The sequence below is a fragment of the Artemia franciscana genome, chromosome 11, assembly GCF_032884065.1.
Source record: "Artemia franciscana chromosome 11, ASM3288406v1, whole genome shotgun sequence".
Taxonomy (NCBI): domain Eukaryota; kingdom Metazoa; phylum Arthropoda; class Branchiopoda; order Anostraca; family Artemiidae; genus Artemia; species Artemia franciscana.
This window is the reverse complement of record NC_088873.1, coordinates 37,771,022-37,796,986: the sequence shown is the minus strand read 5'-3', so window position 1 is coordinate 37,796,986 and position 25,965 is coordinate 37,771,022. Positions and strand designations below refer to the sequence as shown.

General features: G+C 35.5%; 1 protein-coding gene across 5 annotated transcripts in view; it reads right to left on the bottom strand.

The window, feature by feature from the left end:
- Positions 1 to 6,093: 6,093 nt before the first annotated feature.
- The window catches only part of LOC136033168 (uncharacterized), a 102,248-nt gene continuing 82,376 nt past the window's right edge, over positions 6,094 to 25,965 (bottom strand). For 4 of the 5 annotated variants that reach the window (XM_065713849.1, XM_065713851.1, XM_065713852.1 and 1 more), the window contains exons 8-10: positions 17,826 to 17,960; positions 13,947 to 14,063; positions 6,094 to 8,005 (exon numbers count right to left, since the gene is read on the bottom strand). In XM_065713849.1, the coding sequence (XP_065569921.1) occupies positions 7,637 to 8,005; positions 13,947 to 14,063; positions 17,826 to 17,960 (621 nt within the window). In that variant the 3' untranslated portion in view covers positions 6,094 to 7,636. Of the gene's footprint in view, positions 8,006 to 9,585; positions 9,842 to 13,946; positions 14,064 to 17,825; positions 17,961 to 25,965 lie in introns of all 5 variants that reach the window. The other variant, XR_010618870.1, reaches the window with a different exon arrangement.

Genomic DNA, 25,965 nt, shown 5'->3' with positions numbered 1-25,965 from the left:
GGGAAACCTTAAAATGTTATACGGGCCTGAGCAGAGCAAGTTCGTATCTGTAGTCTTTCCGAAGGCTTCAACAAACACTGAGTCCTTTTGCCCAGGGGGAGGGGGAGGAGACACGCAAGGGGGAGAGGGCTTCAATTTTTGCTCATCCTCCCGAAAACTTGTTACAACTTGTATTCCAAAAGCCTTGTTTAAAAGAGAACTTGAAAACTTGTTACTGAACTTAAAACTTGTTGCTTGTTACAACCCCTTAGTAATTTTATTTACCCCGCCTATTCAGTTTTTTTTTAACTTCCTGTCCCACCCCTAAAATATCACCTCCTCCCAAGAAGCAAATATATATATATATATATATATATATATATTTAAATATATATATATATATATATACATTTATATATATATATATATATAATATATATATATATATATATATATATATATATATATATATATATATATATATATATACATATATATATATATATATATATATATATATATATATATATATATATATATATATATATATATATATATATATATATATATATATATATATATATATATATATATATATATATATATAATCAAAAGAATAACCAGGAAAACGAAGTTATATTTCAGCAAGAGGACAGAAAGAAGCGAGTTTTTCGTGTTTCTTTTGCTGTGTTGGAGTTAACTTCAAATAATTTTTTATATATATTTTTTTTTTTTTTAGCACTTAAGAAGACTTGGCGGAAATATTTTGGCGTCTAGATGGAAATATTTTTGCCAAAATATCCGTTTTTGTACGTTCGCTTCTTTCTGTCGACTGGATGAAATTACCCTCGTTTTCTTGGTAATTTTTTTAATTATATTTTCTTATAATTTTGTTTCTTTTTGTCAAACGTCACGTACAGCCTGTGTGGTCTTCGAACATATTTCCTTTCCTTTTTGTTCCAACGGGGAACATATTCCCCGGGTACAAAAAAAAATGGCTTGTACACGCGCAGTCCAGCCCTTTAGATACCTGGTCTTATTTTTATCTACTGAAACAACAAATTTTATTGAGCACTAACATCAACAAATTTTGGTTCAAATTTTAAGACTTAGACCAAAATTGAAGTCTCTAATTCTATTTTATTATTCTTGAATTATGTGACTTTATAAATGTGATTTCAGCACAAGGGTTTCTAGGGGAATGATTAATATCACAGAAACTGATATTGACTAAAAAACTTGATAGGTCTATCAGTTACGGATGTTTCAATTTCAGCCCAAAACATTTTTTTAATGAATATGACATCTCTGCATACGTCATATTTGACAAATATTACAAAAACAGCAAACAAATTCAGATATTTTCCCTCTAGATCAATTTTCTAAAATTTAGCTTATTATCAGGGCTGTTCTAAACAAAGTCGCCAATATTTGCTCATGGCGATAGGCTAAGGTATTTGCTAGTTAAAAGAAAAAAACTTCGAGCAAGAGGGGACTACCGAGACTAATTTTGCTTCAGACGCCCCCAGCCCTAGGAATTGCACTGCTTATTATGGAACGAACTGGTTGATACAGTTCCTAAGCTTTGTTAACTTTAAACTTTGAAACAACAAACATTCTGACAGTTGTTTTTGAATCTTTTAATCATTTTCATCTTAGATGAAAATGTTGCAAAATTCTGAAAAATTTAAGAAATACATAACATATAGTAAAACAACGATAAAATTTTAAAAACAATAATACAATGGCAATAAATGGAAAATGGCAATAAAAACTGACCAATGAAGATGAAAGAGATTCTTTTTTTAGTTGAATCTTCGTGACTATCTTTATAATACAATTTCCCATTAGCATAATCACACTCCTTAAATATTTAATAGAGATGGTGCTGTGTTTTTATTTATTTGTGTAGGGGGTTTGTCCAGCCCCACTCCCCCGGAAGACCAACAATATGCAAAAGTACAAAATATTGTACAATTGGGGATGGATTTAACATTTCTCTTGGAAACAAAACTCTTTTTTAAACTCCCCCTCTTGACCCCCAAGGGCTCCCTTGATGTTGGCTCACTCTTACTACACTGAGTATAGTTACAAATATTACCAGTATTAATTAACTATAAAACTATCATTGGAAAATGAGCACCCCATTTATTTATTTTATCTGTCTAAGATTTAAGAAAATTTATCTACTACATTGTGCATCAGACTCGTTTTTATAAGTAAATCCCACGCGGTCCCTGAGATATTGCAGATACATCTTTTTGACAACCTTGATTTATTTATTTAATCTTGTTAAGATTCGAAAAAATGAACCTATTCTACTTTGCGTCAAACTATCTTTTGTAAATACCTTACGGATAGCTTACCATATTTATTTTGATATATATATATATATATATAATTAGCGTCCTCTATTGAACGCAGTTTGAACGTCAAACGAATTTCTCACAAAAAATTCAAACAAAGCATAGATATTCCGAAAACTTTTAATCCATAAAACGATGAACTTTTAAATAAAACTTTTAAATCTATATTTTATCTATAAAACGATGAATTGCAGCTTAAAGAGCTCTGAAGCAGGGGCAGATCTAGAGCAAAATCTTGGGGGAGGGGGGCAATGCAATAAGGGCTCCAATAAGGAAAATCTTAGGGGAGAAGGGAGGCAATGTGGAAAGGGCGCCAATAATTGACCAAATTGACAGATTTATCTTTTTGAAAACCAGAAAAACAAAAAAAAATGCCAGAAAAAAATCTTGGGAGGGGTTGGGCAGTGTCCGTCCCACCTGTGCTCTGAAGCACAATAAGCAAATAATTAATTACAATAGATGCTAATAGTGCTCTTGAGCGCAATTAAACAATTGCAATTGCCTATTGAACGTTAAAAAATAACAAAATCACAATAAGTTATTGAACTTGGGACATGTTTATATTCTAAAATTTAAATCGTAATATGTCATTTCGTCACGCAAAGGCATTAGATCACGTTGAGGTCCCTTTTAATAAAAGTTCAGCCAATTCTTGTGCAATTTGTATAATAATAGCACATAAAACTAGTCAAATAGAATCAGTCATATATTTATTAGTCTATTCATTTAGAATTAGTCATATATTTATTAGTCAAATTAGTCAAAGGGATCTTCATTGGTCCCAACTTTTCTTGTTTATATGCCACATTCACTAAATTAAAAACATACAAATACTATAAAAAAAAGCAACAAAATATATAATCTTAGTCCAACCTTATAAACACGAGTAGTGTGTGCGCAAATTTCAAGAAAATAAAATATGGCTCCAAAATTCCTCTCCTCTAGGGCTGACAACAAGTCCCTCATTGGGTCGACAATTAGTGACTCGGAAACCAAATTGACTAACACCTTCAGGCAATAGCGGACAAAATACAAAAGAAGCATTATCTATATTTTTCTTATAATACTTTTCACTTTTCACTTAGTATGTGACTACTGAAATAAGGTAGTAAAAGTTGAAATATTATAACATCTGCTTAAAAATACCAAGGACTCTGAATAGTAAATCTGACTTTTTCGATTGGTTAAGCGAGAATTTATGCAACCATGTATATTTTAAAAAATTGGGGAAAGTCAGAAATTCAATTTTTAATGAAAATGCAGTTACACAGTTTCGGGTTTTAGCCAAATTTCCCAAGTAAAAAAAAAAGGAACCGTTGGTTAAAAATCAGCGAAAAAAAAGCTAAAAAAAGTATTGCACAAAACCGCTTAAGAAAGTGTTGCTTTCCTTTGAAAGTTTTCATGTCTATGGGAATCCAAAGACATTGGAATTCCAGACTGTTATTATTTGATTATTTACAGACGAAAAGCGTTGTCAACTTTGACTAATTAATTTTGTTTATTTACTTTCATAGACTAACATGGCAACACTGACAAAAACGTGATATTGCCGTAAAAAACTTCATAATTTTGAAACAACCGAACAATCTTAGAAAATCAAGGCTTTCAGGTAGGAATGGACCTCTAACAGATCCAGAGGAAAAAAAGTTAGATTTTCCTGTCCTTGGTACTTCAAAATATAGGCCTACCTACGTATTGATTTAATAAATCTTTTGAGGTTCAGATCTTCGTAGCATTTTTAAATACAGATAAGCAGTTTGGCTTCTGAATCCCTCAAAAAGGATTGTTTTCGCGCAAGTTATGTCTAAATTTTAATCAGGCAATTCTTTCGCCTATTTACATACGCTAACATTTTTTTTCCTTGGTGAAAGGGGCCTATGAAAAATGGAACACGCGAAACATGAGAACATTGACCTTACATCACGAACACATGATTACTTATCGACCTTACTTCATGTATGGTCAATGGTGCACGGATTTAAGGTTGGAAACGTGCCAAGAGTAAGAGTTTTATGTTTAGTTATTTTAAGCTGATTGTCCGTGTTTTAGTATCTTCTTATATATACTAAAATCAATAATCTACAGAATATGCAATCCACGAAATGAATCCACGAAAAAAGCCATTGATGCTAAAATTAGAATAAAAATTTCAAACAAAAATAAAAAAGTTGAAATGAAAATATGTGGCTTGATCGCAAGAGATTCATACGAATTGAAGAAGATTAATTAAACTGAAGAAATACAGAATCTTGAAAAGATTGATAAGCAGATTAAAGTAAAATCCCTAGTAAAGCCTAGTTTTTTCTATTGAACAGGGTTGTACTTAAAATAGAATAAACAAAACATAAGAGCCTTGACCTCACATCATGATCAAGAGACTATCAAACAGCCCGTGGTAACAAACTGTAAGTAAGGAGTGACTCGGCCTAATAGTAACCAAAACCTTATAAAAAGGAATTTTGAAATCAATTAATATATTTAAATAATCGGCTTTTAATACTGATTCCATATATAAAAAATTCCGATTAAGTTTAAAGTTACCTGTCAAAAGTTAAGAGCCTGAGAAAATTTGCCTGATTTTTGGAAAAGGGCCAAAACACCTCTAAAAAGTCAATCAATCTTAATGAAAATAACACCATCGGATTCAGAATATTAAAGTTAATATTAAACTACACCCTTTCATGTCCCTTTTTCCTCTAAAGACATCTGATCAAATTGGAGTTAGCCATTTGACTCAGCATGTTTGAAAGGTTTAGTAACTATGCCTTTGGGGTGACTTGACCCATCACAGCACCTGGGGAAAAGGGCTGTAATTTATCCAATTTGACCATTGTTTATGTATATAGCATTGTTATTGGAAAATATACTGACATTCTTGGGAGATGGAATTTTATTCGAGGGAGGGAGGGGGGTACAAAGGGAATTTTCCAGGTGAAATTTTACACGGAGATATGGGGATTTCCTGAGATGATTTGAAAAACAATCAGTAATTAACCTAAAAAAAAACTCTTTTTCACCTGAAAGTCAGGAGTAACATCCCTTGAAATCTCGCCTGTCCCTGAAGAAATTATTCACTTTTGAGACTTTTTTTTAATCTTTGTAGTACCAACTCAATAATAAAGCCCTGTGTTAGCAATGTTTCCCCTGATACACTCAAGGGCTGTGAAATCTCTTAAGATAAAATTTGCTGGATCTCCATGCCTTGTTTTTTATCCATGTACACAACCTAACTTAAAATCACAGAGCTTTAGCCTTCCAGTTTTGAAATATGTGTAATTTTTTAGGTTTCAAAAACCCAAGAACATAAAGTGAATTCCGTTAATGCTCAAGCGCGCTGTTTTTTAGTGTGACGACATTATATATTGAATAATTTGTAAATACTGTCGCTTAATTATAATAACAATATATAATTTTGCCCTTGCGACACTCTTGAAAGGGAAGTAATGCCACCTAAAGTAATAGAGATGACGTTCCCCATAGAAAACATAAGCCTTTCAGTTTTGAAATAAATTCCGTCAACTGCATAACATAACATGAGTTCAGGTCAATGTTCTAGTGCGCTGTTTTTAGTTTGATGATATTAATTTAATTTGTAAATGTTATGATGTATTCTTGTCCTTTTCTTGAAAGGGAAGCAATGCCATCTAAAGTAACAGAGATCACATTACCCAGAGAGACAAAGCCTTTCAGTTTTGACATATATTCCGTAGATTACAGAACATAACGTGAGTTCAAGTCAATGTTCTAGTGCGCCCTTCTCAGTGCGCTGATATTAAATACTATATAACTTTGCAAATGTTATAATAAAATCACAATAAAAATTATATAGTCTTGCCCTTACGACACTCTTTCTTGAAAAGACAGTAATGCCATCTAAAATAACAGAGATCACATCAAGTCCTGGATCAAACAGTCACAAACTTATCTCAGCACAACCGCATAATCACATACAATATAAGAACAGAGGAAAATAAAACAATCAAAATCGAACCGCCCTGTCCGTGCAATATAGGGACACATAACAAGACATATAGTGGACGAGGACACATATAGTCCGGAAACATACATACAAATTAGAGGAAAGTGAAAAACCCGTCTGAAAATTCGTTTTCTCGATGTTATAAAGAATATGGTCCAAATCTTACTTGTGATGAATTCTTTTCACTTTAAGTTTGGATATGTTATAATGACATTATTGTTATAGTGACAAATTTAATGAAGGAAACATGTCCTACACAGAGGGAGAAGATCTATTCTAGACCGGAGGGCGAAAATCTACAATGCAGAAAAACAGTTTTGTATAAAATTATTTCAAGGCTCGTTCAAGACTTAATTTTATAAAATTCAAAAACTAGGAACATTTAGAAATTTGTAAAACCAAAAGCTCAAATGCTTTATTTTCAAATTGAATTTTGTAGAAAGTCAGGCAATATGAAAAATACACAGAAACAACAAACAAATTCTTGAGGTTTTATTTGCCCCCCTCATTAAAATACAAAATTTTCAACGGAACCAGGCATATGATTAACCTGTTTTTGGCGCTTTTTCCCCGTGGGGCCGAAAGGTTTTGCATTTCTGTTGTACTAATTTATAACAATAAGAATCAAACAAACTAAAAATTATCCCCTTTTGAATTTGACTAACTGAAGGATTATATGTATACAGACTTCACCAGTCGATTTACTATGAAAATCAGACACGAAAATGTATGCAATTCAGTCTATCATTTTTGTTTATTCGTCCTCTTATCGTACGGAGGGGCAATATTTAACTAGCAAAGACAAGACACTTACTGTTTCACAAAATGAAAGCAAATTGCCAGCCAATACACCTTTAAACTAATCTGTGAATTCGTTCAAATCGCCAGAAAACTTACAAGGAAGAATGAGAAATCATTCGTAAACAGAATTATATAATAATTAGATATCCAAGCAAGTTACATAAAATTTAGGTGTTGTAAAGCTCAAATTAAATTCTCGAATTACATCTGAAGATGGAAATAAAAAGCATGGAAGTAAAACTTAATTTAATCAATTAAATATAAACGATAAAACGCTTTAAATTATTTCTTTGAAATTTGCCTGAATAAATTAAAAAAAATTTGGATGTTCTTGTATTACCCCAATTTTGTATTCAGACTCCTTAACTAAGTAGGTGTTATGTCCCTTATAACGAAGATCGTATTAGCTAAAAAAAAGCAGGAAATTAAAAAAGAAATGGATAAAAGCGTGGGTTTTCCAACCAATACATCCTATGTGTTTAAACTGTTTGAATAATCACATGTTAGGACTTTAATTTGGGGAATAGTTCGGCACTATAACACCAGACTGCTCTGGCTGAACATAATTAGAGTCAAGATTTTTTGCCACTTCGTCCGAATATAAGTCTTTCATCTTCTTCTTCGGGTGAGAGTAATCCACACTTGATGGGGATAGCCTATCCTCGTGACTGTTTGAGCAAACATTGCTTTGGTGTGAGAAGTCGTGGCTTCTTATGGGGTCAACTTTTCTTGGGTCTATCGAAAGGCTAAGGCATTGTCTACATACCACAGGATTTTTCGAATTAGGCACAAGCCTGGCACAATTGAATGAGCGAAACCTAAAATCTGGCCTTGAGATGAAGGCACCCATGGATAATCGTGAAGCAGTGGCGAAACGCACCTATAACAAATATTAATATATTAGCGCTATAACCATAGATACAGAGAATGTAGCTTAAGAGGATGCAGTAACTTAAAGTATCGCCCTATCTCGTTCATTGTAAATTTTGATTTTGTGTGGCCAAACTATTTGGAATTGATCGGACGGTGTTACCATAGCTTGTAGAGGATGGAAGAGATAGGAAAAAAAATTAAATAAAAGCCGACACCTACTTTCCCAGAAATCTTAGAAAAACCATTTAACTTCTCCCTTGCGGTGCTAGATATAGAGATTGTATCATTAGAAAATGTGAATTTTGTTTCAATTAAACGGAACAGAATTTTCTTTTTGAAGTTAAGGAAACCTGAATATATTCTAGCACACCTGCTTAGAAAACGTTAAAAATCAGCTCAAAGGAAGCACCATTTGAGCAATTTTACAGCTTTGTGAGTTTCTTAATTGCTTTGGAAGCCAGGGGTGGATGTGGATCAAATCTTTAGGGGGGGGGGATGTGAAAGGGGCGCCAATGAGCAAAAGCTAGAAACACATGGTTCGGTACCGAAAAGGTAAGCAAGAAACACATGGTTCGGTACCGAAAAGGTAAGCTAGAAACACATGGTTCGGTACCGAAAAGGTAAGCTAGAAACACATGGCCTCAAATTTGTCACAAAAGAAAGGCTGCTTTTTAAATACACATTCAAAAATTTATCTTGGTTGCTCCCAAAAAGTTACTACCACAAACAAAATATAATTGCCATTCACAACTTTAAATCACGATATCTGCAATAATTGCATTTGTCTTGTAAATTTTCTCTCAATTTTAGGATTCACCTTTTCTCCTCTATCTTTTTCTTCTATCTGGTTTTTAAATCACTAAAGAACTTTTGGGTTTTTTTAAGTTTTTGGGTTCATTAAATATGCTTTATGGCAGAAAATCTTGAAAAAAAAATTCACAAAAGTTTGCTGACCACGTCTTGGAAGCCTTAGAAAATTTTTTTTCGTCAAGACAGGTAATAAGCGCGTGTTCACTTCTAGATTTGTGCAGAAATCACAATAGGGCAAAACTTCACGCAAGGGCATTTGAATTACTAGTGCCGTGATGCCTAATAGACTAGCTATAGGGACCCATAATTTGATAGGACAATACAATACTATTTTTTCGATAAACGAGCAAAACATTTCAAAATAATACATTACCAAGTAATTCACTTTGCACAAGATAAAATATCTACTTTAAGTAAATAATGTATGCATTTTTTCCAATTTGCTTTGACTATTTGACTTTGATTTGCCTATTTTGACTATGATTTGACTGTTTTGGTGTGTGTTTTTATCCAAACATGGGCCTCACCTCTACCCCCAACCAAAATTCTGCGCACAGACCAGTGCTAAATGCATTTAAAGCAGGGTTGTGGCCCGGCAAAAAAATCACTAGATTTTAGAGTTTTTCTTCAATAATCTTGTTATTTATGTGCTAATTTAGTGATTATTTTGCTTAGGCAATATAACAAATCAGAAAAATAGTGATAAATCTCAAGGAGTGGCAACCCTGATTTAATGACTTTTTCAGAAAAGAACTCTATCGCGTGAGTCTTACTCACCTCCTCTGTCCCTACTCGCCCTGAGCTTCGGCTTTAGCGAATAACGACCTCGAACCTCAACAATATAGACTGAAATGACGCTCCTCCGTCTTCAGTAAATGGGTCAAATTACCCCAGTTCTGGTCTCACGGGGGGCTGGGCTCAGAGGGAGTTCATTTAAGCCTGAGTTTTGTAGACTAAAATTTCTCAAACCATTTTCAAGGTCACTAGAAGAATATACGTGAATTCTTAACCACAAATAATTATACATTCTTGCCTGAAAAAGTTTATGATTAAAAATTATATACTGGATGCATTTATACAATGATTGCTTCAAGAAGGCAGTTAATTGCTTAAGTTTATACCCTAAGGGATGATTTCGCAACCCTCAACATATTTCTTTTTTAATATATTTTCATGCTTTAAAAATCTTTCTAAAGAAAGTTTTTGTCGCAAAATCTTTACCCATATCACGAAGGCCTAAACTGAATTTGTTAATAATTAAGACCGCTCTAAGAAAACCCTAAAAAATACTGAAAACTATTTCAAACATTCATAAATACTTAAAGGCTATTACTGTTCAGATCGAGGAGTACAATTTATTTTTGAAAAGAAAAATTTAGGGTAATGCTCAAGACCCTAGGAACATTTGAAAGAACATCCCCCCCCCCAAAAAAAAAAATCTTAAAACCAATTTGAACTACCCTAAATGCTTAATTATCTCATTTCTATAGGCGCTGGCTTCACGTCCCCACTCTTATATGGTGAAAGAATATTCAGTTCAGTTTACAAACTGACATTATGTTATGTTTATATGACATTATGATTATATTATGACATTATGTTTATATGACATTATGTATGCTTTTTTTTCTCGCCGCTTGATTAGCGTTTGCTGTTAGAATAATAAAGAAGAAAACAGCAGTGGTATTTTAAAATATAATGGTAAACATATAAACCGGCCGTATCCTGGAAGAGGGCGGTACCCTGCTTGACCCCCCCCCTCAATTTTTTTTTGTCCGAATTGTACAAAAGTAACGAAAATACGTCTGAATAAAATTCTGGTTGCGTTTTGTAAAGTTTTTCTGTGACCCCCCCCCCCCATCCCCCTGAACAAAAATCCAGGATACGGCCCTGAAACCGGGCTATATATCTGTTCATTAAATGGGAGGTCAATTGAAGCAACGCCCCTTTAGGAAAGAAATAATTAAGTATTTAGGTTAGTTTCAAAGTGGTTTTGAGATATTTAAGGATTTTATTCCAAATACTCCCAGGGTCTTGACACTTACCCTAATTTTTTCTTTTCAAAGGCAACGTGTTCTTACCCTCCATCCAAACAAAAGCCACTTGACTTTGACAAAAAATATTGAATTTTGCCATATAATAAACCTTTTTTTTAATATACATGGTTCCTTGAACATAGTTGAGTAATATTCTACAAATTTTGCTTAAAAAGGTTACGATAAAAAAATATATACTGTGCATCCATTTGGAGAATGATTATTTCAGGAAAGTAGTGATTTGCATTAATTTATGTCCCCAGGATAATTTCGCAATTTTAAATCATGCTTTTTGTGGCGTGAGCTATTTTTCGCAATAATAATTTTGTAACATTTATAAGAGTTGCAACACTATGAAGGTTCATGTCCAAATAAACCCTGATATTAACGCTTTTAAAGGCACATCCCTTTACGTAAAGTTGCATAACGGGCTAGTTTGATTTATCCAATGTTTTTATTGTTGTAATGTCTGGTGCAAGAGATAGTATCCCTTTTTAGGGTTCAACAAGCAAGATGAAAATCTCTCAAAAATTAATGTTCGTAGAAAGATGAATGTTAAAAACGAAATATAAATCGTTAATTTAGTTCAATTAACGATTTGCATTTCATGTTAATGTTTGTGAACTTACAAACGTTAACTTACAGTGAGATTTCAGAGAACACAATTTTCGGGGAAAAATTTGGAACCTCACTAAAATCTGGATATTATAAAAATGAAAACACTGTATATTGTAAATATTACAGGTAAGCAGAAAGACTAGAATTATACCTTGTTTTTTCAGGCAATTAAGACGTGACAACAACCATTTTGATTTTAAAAAAAGGTTTTTTTCCAGCTAAGCTACTGTGAATGGGAAAAGATATTAAACATAAAAAATATAGCAACTCCTATATATTTGGAGAAAAAAAAGATGTGGAAAACCGGACTAGAACAATCGATACAGATAATCGAATGGTAAACTTATATATGTTTCGATTACTTTGTGAGGTAGAAGGTCAAACACCCCACCCGATGCTTTTTGTTCTTTCCAAATATACAAACCATTTCCTCGTGAGTCGATAGAGATAACACCCTGCTCCTTATTATTTGACAGTAGAGTATGATTACATAAAATTCTGCAACTTGTTTTTTAAACTAACATAAATACTTACTTATGTCATTTATATACATGAACTATGTACAGGAGGGGCGGGGGGAATATATTTTCCAAAAAAATAGGGAGGCAATTTTTCTTTCTCAAATTTTTCCAATGAAACTTCCCCCAAAAGACCTTTCAATGAAAAACCCCAAAAAGTATTGTTCAAAATCGCAGGAGGCGGGGGGGCACTGTCCCTTTTCCTCTGCCCCAATTGACTCTTCTGCCCCTTTGCCCCCATTTTACATATATATATATATATATATATATATATATATATATATATATATATATATATATATATATATATATATATATATATATATATATATATATATATATATATATATATATATATATATATATATATATATCCAAACTTTATAATATATTAGTCCAACTAATTTCTTCCCTTCGATTGAATAGAGTTCGCCATAAAATCATGGCCGCGACATCTATCGGCGGTTCTAGGCGTTTACCCCCTGGAAAATACCCCCCGCGTAAAATACCTCCTGGAAGATACCCCCTCTCCGTGGAGAATAAAGTTTCCGAATTTGATAATTTTATTTAAGTTTTTTTTATAGTTTCCTTTTAGTTCCTTTTTTTCTCTTTTTTTGTTTTATTTTTAATTATTTCAGTTTCTTTTTTTCTTTTTCTTTTTTTTAGTCTCATTTTTGGCTTAATGAGGCTCTTAACTATTCTTTGACAAACTTGTTTTGTGGAAAAAGTTGCTTAAATTAATTTCTGTTCATTTTTTTACACAGTCTTTTTCATAGAAAAACAAAAATTTATATCTTTTTGTTTTTTTCTATTATACTCCATAGTTTTTACTTTGAAGATAATTTGACTTTATTTCTGTTCATTTTTGGTTTAATGAGGCTCTTTACTTTTCTTTAAAAAACTTGTTCCGTATGTTTCCCATTAACAAATACCATGTGTAAGCAATTAAATAAAAAAAAATTGTTTTTCAACTGAAAGCCAGGAGCAACATCAAACCTTAAAACGAAAAGAAATTATTACGTATATGATAGGGGTTACCTCCTGCTCAAGACCTCGCTCTTTACGCTAAAGTTTTTTATACAATTTTAAAACAAAGCTTATTATTCTAATTAACGGTCACTGTGTTTCAGGAATCGTTCTTAAAGATTTGGGACAAAAAGTCGAAACTTAAGCGTAAAGAGCAAGGTTTTATGGAAGGGAAACTCCTTTCATATGTGTAATAATTTTTGTTTGTTTTAACTTTTGATGTTGCTCATTACTTTCAGTTTGAAAAACTTTTTTTTTAATTCAGTTTCTGATCGTTTTTAAATAATACCGGAAATCCGGCTCTCTCTCCATGAGTAATTCCGGCACCTGTGTATTATACACCACTCACTCAAGTTTACGCTGTGTAAACCTCGAGAACAAACCGGTTTCTTCATTACTTTAGAAACAAATTTGGGCTATATATTTGCACGTATTTCCCATCTATTTTGTCACTTATCTTTGTGTTGTCTCGCGCTAAGCTGAAAGAAACTAACAAAGAAACCGGTTTGTTCTCGAGTTTTACACAGCGTAAGCTTGAGTGAGTGACGTAGAATATACAAGCACCAAAATTCCTTCCCCCTACAGAAAAAAAACAAATAAAATTCTCGGATCTGGAAAAACTTATTTTCCACGGGAAAGGGGGGGGATATTTTCTGCGGGATATTTCCGGCGGGGCAGGGGTTAAATGCTGGTCACCCTAACAGCATCCCCTACTCAGACCTTTTTTGTTTATATGCAATTATGCATTTTTGTTATAGGCAATTTCGTGACTTTTTACAAGTCGGCCAAAAACTTCATGGGGAGGGTTAAAACCAGGTAACCTCCCCCCTGGGGTACGGCCTTGCCTGGACGTATTGTTCACTAATTTCTTTTCGTCAAGCCTCACTTCATTTTTTTTTAGTTGAGAGGGCACGGGGTCTGAAAGGTGAGAATAGCTCACCTCATTGGGGTCTCTACTTTTAGTGTTCACTTCACTAGTTCCAGCGCAAACAGAATCTGATCGCATTGATGCTAATATGCTATCAAGCTTGGCAACATCCAAATCCCCTTGGTGATTCTGAAATAAATATATTAAAATAATATAAATATATGAAATGAAATAAAAACAGGCGATTCTGAAATGAACCAAATAATAAATGTATCTGATAGCAAAAATAATCACCTAAGAAATCTAATATAATATGCGCTAAATTATTAGACAAATATTGGAAATGATTCAGTTAACATAATTAATGTTCTTACAAACTAGTATCCTCCTAAATAATGAAAAATGGTGGGGGCGATGTTCGCCGTTCTTGATATGCAATAGTTGAAGAAAATGGGCCAATTAAGTTAAGAGAAAAAAATGTATTGCAAATATTTCGACTGTATAAGCAACAAGACGTCATCGGTACAAACAAAATAGAAAGTGTAAGAAAAAACATTAAAATCTGAAGAGATTGGGGTTGAGAAAAGGGGGAGTGGTCAAGAAAGACGAAGATGAACAAGAGCCAAGAGCTCATATGGCATGAGGTCAAGCAAAATTCTAAAAATCAGAGGCTTAATGCCGGCTGGGATTTAAAATAAGAGCTCTGAGACACGTGGTCCTTCTAAATATCAAAATTCATTAAGATCCGATCACCCACTCGTAAGTAAATTTTTTTTCATTTTTCTAATTTTTCCTCTCCATTCAGCCCCCTCCCAGATGGTCGAATCGGGGAAAACGACTTTATCAAGTCAATTTGTGCAGGTCCCGGACACGCCTACCAATTTTCATCGTCCTAGCACATCCAGAAGCACCGAACTCGCCAAAGCACTGGACCCCCCTAACTCCCCCAAAGAGAGTGGATCCAGTCCGGTTACGCCAATCACGTATTTACGACATTTGGTTATTCTACCCACCAAGTGTCATCCCAATCTCTCCACTCTAAGCGTTTTCCAAGATTTCTGGTTTCCCCTCCAACTCCCTCCAATGTCACCAGATCTGGTCGGGATCTAAATAAAAGCATGAGACATGAGTTCTTTCTAAATATTAAATTTAAAAATACCTCACGAACGGTCACCCGTTCTTAAGTTAAAAATACCTCCATTTTTCTAATTTTTCCGAATTAACAACCCCTCCAACTCTCCTTCTAAATATGAAATTTAATTAAGATCCAATCACTCCTTCGTAAATTAAAAATACTTCATTTTTTCTAATTTTCCAGAATTAACTCTCCCCCAGCTCACCCAAAGAGAGCGAATCCGTTCCGCTTAAGTCAATCACGTATCTAGTACTTGTGCTTATTTTCCCCAACAATTTTCATCCCGATCTCTCCACTCTAAGCGTTTTCCAAGATTTTAGGCTCACTCCTCCAACTCCCTCCAATGTACATCGGATCCGGTCGCAATTTAAAATAAAAGCTCTGAGACACGATTTCATGCTAAATATGAAATTTCATTAAGATCCGATCACCCGTTCGTAAGCTAAAAACACCTCAATTTTTCTAATTTTTCTGAATTAACACCCCCTCCAACTCCCCCAAAGAGAGCGGATTCAGTCCGGTTATGTCAATCACGTATCTAGGACTTGTGCTTATTCTTCCCACTAAGTTTCATCCTGATCTCTCCACTCTAAGCGTTTCCCAAGATTTCCGGTTCCCCCAACTCCCCCAATGACACTGGATCTGGTCGGGATTTAAAATAAGAGATCTGAGTTGCGAGGTCCTTCTAAATATGAAATTTCATTAGGATCCGATCACTCCTTCGTAAGTTGAAAATACATATTTTTTTCTAATTTTCAGAATTAGCCCTTCCCCCAACTCCCCCAAAGAGAGCAAATCCGTTCCGGCTATGTCAATTACATATCTAGGACTTGTGCTTATTTTTCCCACCAAGTTTCATCCCGATCCCTCCACTCTAAGTGTTTTCCAAGATTTTAGGCTCCCCCCTCTAACTCCCCCAAACGTCACCAGATCAAGTCAGGATTTAAAATAAGAGCTCTGAGACACGATATCCTTCTAAATATTAATTTTCTTTAAGATCCGATCACCCATTCGCAAGTTAAAAATACCTCTTTTTATATTTTTTCCGAATTAACCGTTGCCCCACTCCTCCCCCCAGATGGTCGAATAGGGAAAAAGACTATTCTAATTTAATCTGGTCTGGTCCCTGATACGACTTCCAAATATATGGCACTATATGGCACTTGGTATTTACCAAGTGCCATAAAAACAAAGAAGAGCTAAAATAATTTTCGAAGTTAAAAGCATAAGGGGAATAAGGGTATACAACCCTAATTCATAATCGAGTTCACCAAATGTCACTCCTGCTCCAGGTGTTAACACGTCTAGATCCGTCCCTGCTCAGGTCTGAACGAAAGAAAAAAAAAATCAGAAAAGTAAGGACATAGTATTTTGATTACCAAAAACAAGAGGCTTCGATATATACAGTTACGGCTTTGATATTACAGGTGGCAGCACTGGGCAGAGAGATCATCTGTCGGTACACTTCGACAATACGTCTCGTAGGGAGTTACCGACCCTTTTTGAAAGTTTTTTTTTCATCCAGAAGAAGCAGAGGAAAAGGATTTTCCGCAGGCTTTGGAAAGCTACTATTCGTTTTATAAGGGGGCATGCACAGGATATTAGATAATGCTAGAATACATAATCAGCAGTAGCCTACACCACTGGGTGGCCTATGAGTCTACGTATTCATCCGAACACGGAAAACTAAGCATAAATACTTACTTTTTAGGTAGAAATGATAATACAAAGACTTTTCTCTTATCCCCCTCTGCAATAAAAAGGCCTTTTTCCATAGGCGCCATTTAGAGGGGCCAGGGGTGGGCAAATGCCCACCCCAGATTTTCCAGGGGGCCCAAGCTTCTACCACAAAGGGCCCTTTTCCGGCCATAATTATCCATTATGTCCAACATAATCCATTCTGTTCAAATGATTTGAACTAACTGCACGCCTATTAGCCAAAGAGCATAATTCCCCGACGACCCTCGGGGTAATTACGCTATTTGCTATTAATCATTGTAAACTTTGAAAGTAGGTTAGATTCATAATAAAAGTCTCAAGTTCCGTCAAATGCCCCATACCCACCCCAAGATTTGGCCCAAATGGCGCCTCTGCCTTTTTCCTCCTGGATAAAATTATGGCGAGGGCTTACACTTTCTTTATCACAAAGAAAATACAGTAAATGAAACAGAAAATGTTTTCTTATTTTCTTACCATTAATTAGAAACAATGGTAAAATTATGAATGACAAAATTGGTGAACATTAAAATTACTTTAAAATATTCAATCATCATAATTCATATATTTTCACAAATAAGCATTCAAACTTGAAACCTTCAAAATGTTTGTAGCTTCCTTTTGACGTCTTTTGACGTCTTTTTTTACCTTTTGACCTTTTGACGCCTTTTTTTTAGAAACTTCACTTTCTATATAAAAAACTGAAAACATGTACACAATTATCAAGCACTAAAATATTGCACAATTTTTAAGTGTTGGCAGTGAAAATTATGCTCTTTCAATTTTGTAGTATATTACGATAATCTCTTATATAATGACGGACTAAGTGTAACCAGGGGCATCAATTGAAGGGGAGTGACATTAACTCCCCCTAGATTTTCCCCTACCTAGATATTCATTAAAAATACCCTTTTGTTGAAAAATACCATTTTATGGGATTAATTTGGGAGGGTAGGGGTTAGGAAAATTAATTTTCCCCTCCCCTCAACATCTTCACAAATTGAGGCTGCTCAGCATAACAAAAATAAGCCAAAGAGAAATAGAGAAATAGAAATAGAATAAAGAGAATAGAGAAATAGAGCCAATTGAGAAATACTTACACACAGAGACCCCCAACTGATACAGTCACCAAGTACTTCTAGCCAGTATCCAAGATCTTGGGATATTAAAAGACGAAACAAATGAGATCTGTAACCAAAATGAGGAACAGCATACGATGCAGATCTTGGACGTATCTTGAAAAGGATATTCAATATCTTATTGACGCATACAAATAATTTAACCATAGAAGTATTTACACACAGAATTTGGCATATCTAAACAATTATTGCATCTGAATACAAGGGTGCCTTTTCGGAAATAATTTCGAGCAAAGCTACAATCCCCAGAACAGTTATCTAATCTTTGATCGTTCAGTAGATCGTTTGTGTCTTCAAAAGAAAAAAAGTCTTCAAAACAACTGGGGGGATATTTTTACCCCTTCCCCCTTAGATTGTGAAAAAACTGTTTGAGTAAAATTCATTGAAAAAAAAGTCTAAAAAAGAAAAATTGCCCCCCCCCCTGCTGGATTTACATTTTTTGTGCCTTCATTAAAAATAAATGAAAAACTTGAAAACCCCCCTACAAGTTCGTGAATTGGCGCCCCTAGAACCCTTAGATCGAATCATTCAAATTCTAGCACTTCAACAAGCACTTGCTGGAAAGCCCTGAAAAGGATGGGTAGACCCAAAGAATCATTTCACGTTTACATATAATAAAAAAAATCAGTAAAAGTAAAAATCGAAATAACCGGGATGAAGAACAAATCTAGAGCACCATTTAAAGGCTTTAAAATTAGACTGTAGTCCATCTCTGATTTTAGAAGGGGCCCAAATCTATAGTCATAATTTATTTACTTCTGCAAAATGTGAAAAAGTTAATATACACTTAAAATTGTTGGGTAGTTTCTCTATCTGTCTTATATTTTTCTCACTTGAGTAATGCCCGAGCCAAATCATAGTCACATCTGTTGATAAAATAGCTAAGATATATGAATGGTATGTGCTTGCTTTGATATTAATACCACATTTGCACTAAAATGCAGCAAATTAAAATAGCAAGACATTGGTCTAAAAAGCCTATATCAACACTAATTTATTCCCAATTACTGACTATCAGTATCACGTCTAATTGTACGATTTACCGAATTCATCATACAGATAAGACAATCTAAGCTTCTATTTTTTCTAATTTCAAAAATCGTGCTAAACATATTCACTCTGATTGGTTAATCACAAGGATTTGCATTGCAAAGGTAAACATTACTCAACTCAACATAATACGAACGAGATACTTTACCAGCCCTGTAGTCGTGCATTGTCGCGGTCGCGGCATTCATCGCAACCTAGCTATGAACGAACTCTAGCCGTCTAATCCATAATAACCCAAAATTTAAAAATGCGTTTAAAAAAAAAACCGTACTTGTGCATTATTCGGTACACGCTCGAGAATGCGGATCTTCAGACAAGACAATAACAGGTTTTGGCCGGCAGTATCCAAAGAGAATTAGCTTAGGCTCAGTTGAAATCTACGTTGCAGGCAGGACCGTATCCTAGGATTTTTTTGGGGGAGGGGGTTATAAAAGAGTTTTTGGGAGAAGGGAGGGGTTTTACAAAAAACCTTAAAGAACACATCAAAAATTTGTTTACAATCAATTTTTTACGGTTTTTGCGAGTTGGGAAAAGATTTTTTTGGGAGGGGGGGGGGGTTCAAAATCCCCTAACCCCTTGGGATTGGGTTGGGATTGGTATTTAATATAATGCGTTATGTGCACCCCCCGAAATGAAAAATTAGACTTGTTGTAAAGAGGATGTAGTAAGTAATATGAGCTGCAGTTAAGCAGTACTAGTTGGAACAGGAGAAGTAAAAACAGTAGTAAAAACAGTAAAAACAGTAAGTATATTTTATAGTCTCTGCTGTAAGTTTGGCTTAAGTAATTATTAGACAACAATCTTTTAACCCAGGGTAGCACGTTCTGCTTGTTTTTTCTGCTCTTTTACTTGAGACAAAGGAGTCGATTTCGGCTCTATTAGAGCTTGTGATAGCCTTTCGAAAGTGAATACTATCTTATCCTACATACGTTAAATAAAACTCTCTTCAAAAGAAGAAAAAAAATATTTTTGCTTTTTATGGCTAGTTTAACGCTTGGGACAAAGGTAATAAGCCAAATTGCTGATTCTGTTTCTATTTTTTTGCTATTGTTGAAAATTCGGTGTTTGGCAAGTGACTTCGCTGACTTCCCTAAGACAGGCTTAAAAAGCCCTTTTTCTTACATTTTTTGGCGAAGTTTATTAAGTATTTTATGCGTGGAATGATTTCGCTACAGTATAGGCTATTTATTTTTTCTTCTGGATTATTTTTACTCAAACCTTTTTCCTGTTGTTCATTTACTATGTAATCTTGCCTGGCATTAATAAATTTTGCTAAACTAAAATAATTAATCTTTCATCAATGTGAAGGTGTTTCGACATATCTCTTATTCTTGAGCTTAATGTAGTGAATATGTCTTGAGAATTGAATGTAGTATATTTCAGTTTTTTTTTTATAGATATTCGCAATATTCATTCCTGATTTTCTTCGTTCGGTAGAATCTTCAGTAGTTAGCTGCTTCGAAGTTTTTATTAGATGCCGTAATAAGCCTTCCACGGAAGTATTGTTTGTTTCATAGTCGCGTGAATTACGAAGAAAATCAACATAGAGTGCAGCATTAAAATGGGCATTGGATTGGCTCTTTGCCAGCTACTTTCAGACTGTGATTCTGTTCCGTCGCTTGAATTCCCTCATCTTGCAGAGATGCTTTACTGTCTCAGTCAACAGCAGGCTTATTTTGGTTGCACACTTAGCCAATGGCTCTGATATGACAAACCTCTTTCTTCCATTTAGAAAGTCGCTTATATTTGCGTTAGTTATATTTTGTAATGATCTTAGATTGCTGTTTTCAAATTTCCTAAATGATAATCCCGCCCTTGTTGAAAGCAATAAACTAATACAAGATCCTTCTGTTATTCCATTTTCTTTTATCGAACCTTCTTTGACTTGGGCATCGCTAAATAATAAACAGAAATTTCCCTCGGAAATCCCTATATTTTTAGATATAACACCTGCTGGACATTCTATCGAGTCCGAATCACACACTTCGGCTTCCACCTTATTTCCAATTAAGGGCAGATATCATAATGGAATAAGACAATCTGACATCCAGAACTTTCATCGAGTGGTCTATTTCTATATAACAAACAACAATTTTTCTTGGGAATTTTTATATATTTTGGTATGGCACTTTCTAGACCCCTAACCAGATGGAAGGAAATGACAGGTGCCTTCTTATTCATGGCAAATATTCAGGAGGATGTCCACATCCTTGCAAGAGACCGGTCCAAATGGAGGGCACCATGTAGCATCATTCTCGACGCCGGAAGCATTTCGGTAGGAGCATTAAGTCAAGTAAGTCAAGACTTTCTAGACGGTTTGTGGTGCCTGATTCGCAAAACTTTGGCTTTTTGAATTACTGGAATGATCATTTTATTGAGATAGAAAGGCAATAATATAATTTTATACCGCAAAATTTTGAATGAATTACTTGATATTTCAATCCCTTTGTTTTCAAACAGGTCTTGACACTCTTTAAACTTACTTGTTCGCTATTTTTTTCCGATCATCTTTCAATTTCTAAAATTTAACAACTTACGGTCCTACATATTCTTACTAAAATGATTTTAAAGAAGAAAATATAAATGTAATTCATATTCTTAATTAACCAATGCCAAATCGCAATAATTATGCGTTTTAAATCTGTTCCTGAAAAATGAAATTTTGTGAAAGTTTTTTCAAAACAGTTCTTGCATAAATGGGCAAGCACTTTCCATCCCTTGACAATACATAGGCAGCATATGTCTTGTAGCCTATACGAGGATGCAACTTTTGTCAAAAGTTTCCATTAATGAGCTCCATTAATAAAAGTCAAATAACGGCGGAAATAAAGTCAAATAGTCTTCCAAGAGCGATAACTTTTCTGTTCCGACAAAAACGTGGCAAATTTGATTGAGACTGGTTTCTTGAAACAAAGGGGTACGTCCATGTCTCATAAGACAATACAGCATGATCACAAAACATCAAATAAAGACTGCTCACGTTAATTTCACATTTCGGGTGCAAGGTATGCGTCGACCTGTGATGGATAACATCTCATTTTATGACAAGATATGTGGTAATCTAATGTGATCACAAAACGTCGAATAAAAGCTTCTCGTGCTAACTTTTCACTCCGGGTTTATGTGTCATATTAGAATACACCTTAAGAATACAGCCACAGGGTTGCCACCATTTTAGCACTGTTTCATTATGTGTAGAACTGTGGTACGTGCTCAGGGTTGTCATCTTTAGCACGATAGTGCTCTTTTAGCATTGTTTCATTATGTGTAGAACTGTGGCACGTGCTCAGGGTTGCCATCTTTAGCACGATAGTGCTCTTTTAGCACTGTTTCATTATGTATAGAACTGTGGCACGTGCTCAGGGTTGCCATCTTTAGCACGATAGTGCTCTTTTAGCACTATTTTAGCACTGTTTCATTATGTATAGAACTGTGGCACGTGCTCAGGGTTGCCATCTTTAGCACGATAGTGCTCTTTTAGCACTATTTTAGCACTGTTTCATTATGTATAGAACTGTGGCACGTGCTCAGGGTTGCCATCTTTAGCACGATAGTGCTCTTTTAGCACTATTTTAGCACTGTTTCATTATGTGTAGAACTGTGGCACGTGCTCAGGGTTGCCATCTTTAGCACGATAGTGCTCTTTTAGCACTGTTTCATTATGTATAGAACTGTGGCACGTGCTCAGGGTTACCATCTTTAGCACGATTGTGCTCTTTTGGCACTGTTTCATTATGTATAGAACTGTGGCACGTGCTCAGGGTTGCCATCTTTAGCACGATAGTGCTCTTTTAGCACTGTTTCATTATGTATAGAACTGTGGCACGTGCTCAGGTTTATCATCTTTAGCACAATAGTGCTCTTTTGGCACTATTTTAGCACTGTTTCATTATGTGTAGAACTGTGGCACGTGCTCAGGGTTGTCATCTTTAGCACGATAGTGCTCTTTTAGCACTATTTTAGCACTGTTTCATTATGTATAGAACTGTGGCACGTGTTCAAGGTTGCCATCTTCAGCACGATAGTGCTCTTTTAGCCCTATTTTAGCACTGTTTCATTATGTGTAGAACTGTGGCACGTGCTCAGTGTTGTCATCTTTAGCACGATAGTGCTCTTTTGGCACTATTTTAGCATTACTTCAGTCAATACAGTACCAAAAATCGCTATGTAGCCCACAAATTTGGGCAATTGTAACACTATAGGAACTGACCCTGGTGGAAACCCTGATAATCGTTAGTGCTATTGCGTAAAGTGTAAAAAAAAGTTAAGGGTAAAAAAAAAATCATCACTGTGGCACGAAACATATACGCAAGAATTTTCTTCGGGGAGAGGGTGGGGAAAAAATGGTTTGATGATTTTAATTTGAAGTGCCAAGAAATTGGGAAGAAATTAGAATCTCACGGAGGAGCCCGCAGGCCCTCCTGCGTACAACACTGTGTGGAACTATTTTGGACTAAATCAAAGACTTTCACTTATTACAGAAAGTTGTTAAAACTTGGTGTTACCCCTTCCATCTTTTTCTTTATTCTAAGAAAAAATATATTTTTTACATAAAATAGGCAGGTCAGCTATTATTATAACGCTTGTACAGTACCACAGAAACAAAACTGGGCCATATCGGCTCAGGCACGACGAATTAAACATTATTTTTCTTTCTTCTTTTTTTTACCGAAAACAGAATGAAGTGATCAGCACTTTTTTTATTTTTTTTAATCGACGTTCAACAGTGAAAGAAAGCATTCGAAAGAACTATTAAGTTCTTCACTTGTCTTGCAATTAGCTAGTGGAAAAAAATCGCATTTCCTAAGACAATAGTATAGGACAGTTGTATTCTCACTGGTTTTACCTTAAGAACTACCTCTCTCATTTCAAAAATGAAGACGGTTGACGTTACAACAAAATCCAATTAAAGGACAGTTTTAACGTGGTATAGGACAGTTAACTATCTTTTTCTCTTTGGTGTAATTTATAGCTGTTTAACGGCTGCAAAGGATCTAACCATCGAGGTGATATTTTCGTTCCCTCATTTCTACTATTTGATGATGGTTTTTATTTTGTATTTTCTTATCTGAAAATTAGTTGTTTTACTTTACAGCGATTTATAATAACACATTTCTGTTTTATAATAATTGCTTGTGGCTACGATAACTCAATGAGTTAAGGTGTTTAACACACATTTTATAGATAGAAAAAGTGAGGTGATGCCTACTCCGCCACCTAGTTTACATCTTGAAGCGCTGCTCGTTCGACACAAGTGGTAAACTTCCACCGATGGCTCTGTTTTGCACCACACATGGCACACTTTGAGCTACATGTGGCTAAGCCCTGCTAAACATGGCAAGCAGCCCCTGGCGAACGGAATTACTGAAAGTGAGATTCCTCGGTAAAGCTCAAAAATTAGGTTCAAGTTGCAGGGTAATTCTATGGTTCAAATCAAAACATGACATACAAAACAAATTGCAAACAAGAATGGTTTTATTTTTACAGTCGTTCCGTTTATGCCAATTTTTCAACAAGGAATTTTTTGAAGGCCTTCGATGACGCAGCCGATATAATCTTAGCATCAAAAGCTTTATTTTCTCTGGTCCACCTAGTGCTAAAGCAGGTTAGTTAGGACAAAATTATGCGCTAATTACTTCCTACTTACTTACTTAATCCTCATGCCAGGGTGGCGTTGAGAGTCGTCAGCCTTCTCCACGTGGGGCGGTCTGCAGCTGGGGCCTCTGCATCAGACAGAAAAATTCCAGTTCGGTCCCAGAAAATCCCGAGAATATCATTCCACCGGAACTTGGGTCTTCCTCTTGGACGATTCCGGCCACTACTGGTTGGTTCGAAGTTGTAAAGAACCGGAGCCGGAGTGTCGGCAGGCAATCGCAAAAGATGTCCAAACCAACGAAGCGTCCGCTCGGAAACCAGGTCTGACAAAGTTGACTGGGCAGTCATTCTTCGTAGATGGTCGTTGCAGACAAAGTCTATCCATCGGATTCCCTCGATTGTACGAGCCCACTTAGATTGAAGAGTGCTGAGACGGTGCTGGACAGCTGCAGTTGTAGGCCAAGTTTCAGCTCTGTATAGCAGGATCGAATAGACTGACACTCCAAGGATCTTCATTCGTTGGCTTCTTCCAAACATGGCTCAGCCTACCAAAGACGGCAAAGGCCTTGGCCACGCGGGCAGCAACTTCACGGTCGATGCAATCCTGTCCTAGCAGATTCACTTAGAAGCGCATTTAAAGCCACGAGCAGCTGTAGCTTGGAGTTGTTGACAAGTGCTATATCATCAGCAAAGTCACTGTCAGTGACAACTTTATCCCCGTACTTGGGTCCAAAGCTCATCTTCCGGGTTGTGCAACTCACAACATGGTCAATAACAATTAAATAGCTCAGGAGCAAATGAAAAACCTTGCCTGACCCCTGTTCTTACTAGAAAGGGCGCGCTGTGTCTACCATTTACTTGCACACAGCTCTCAGTCTTTTGACGCATGGCCCTGAGTAGGCGAACACCTTTTGACGGGAGGCCAGTATTAGAAAGGATATTCCATAGAGAATCTCGATCAACTGAGTCGAATGCCGCCTTGAAATTGAAGTAAGCAATGAAAGCCTGCTGCCGGAACTCGCTCGCCTTCTCGATGATTTGTCTCAGGGAGAATACCTGCTCTATCGTTGATCGGCCAGGCATAAAACTGGCCTGCTCTACTCTGCACTTTCATCAGAGGTGTACAAAACATCGCTGCAATAAAACCATAGAAAAGAGCTTGCCTGGTACTGAGAGGAACGTTATCCCTCTATAGTTCTTGCACTCCCTCCTGGAACCTTTTCTCTTCCACGGTGGTAGGATTACTCCTGTACGCCAGTCTTTCGGGATGATATCCGAGTCCCGTATTGAATTGAATAGCATCTGGAGCCATAGCAGGATAGTGCCACTGCAGTTTTTAAGCAGCTCCGCTAAGATCTCGCAGATGCCAGCAGCTTTGCGGTTTTTCAATTTCTTCACAGCATTTTGAATTTATACTACTGAGAACGGCTTAATGGTACCATTAACCAGGTTATAA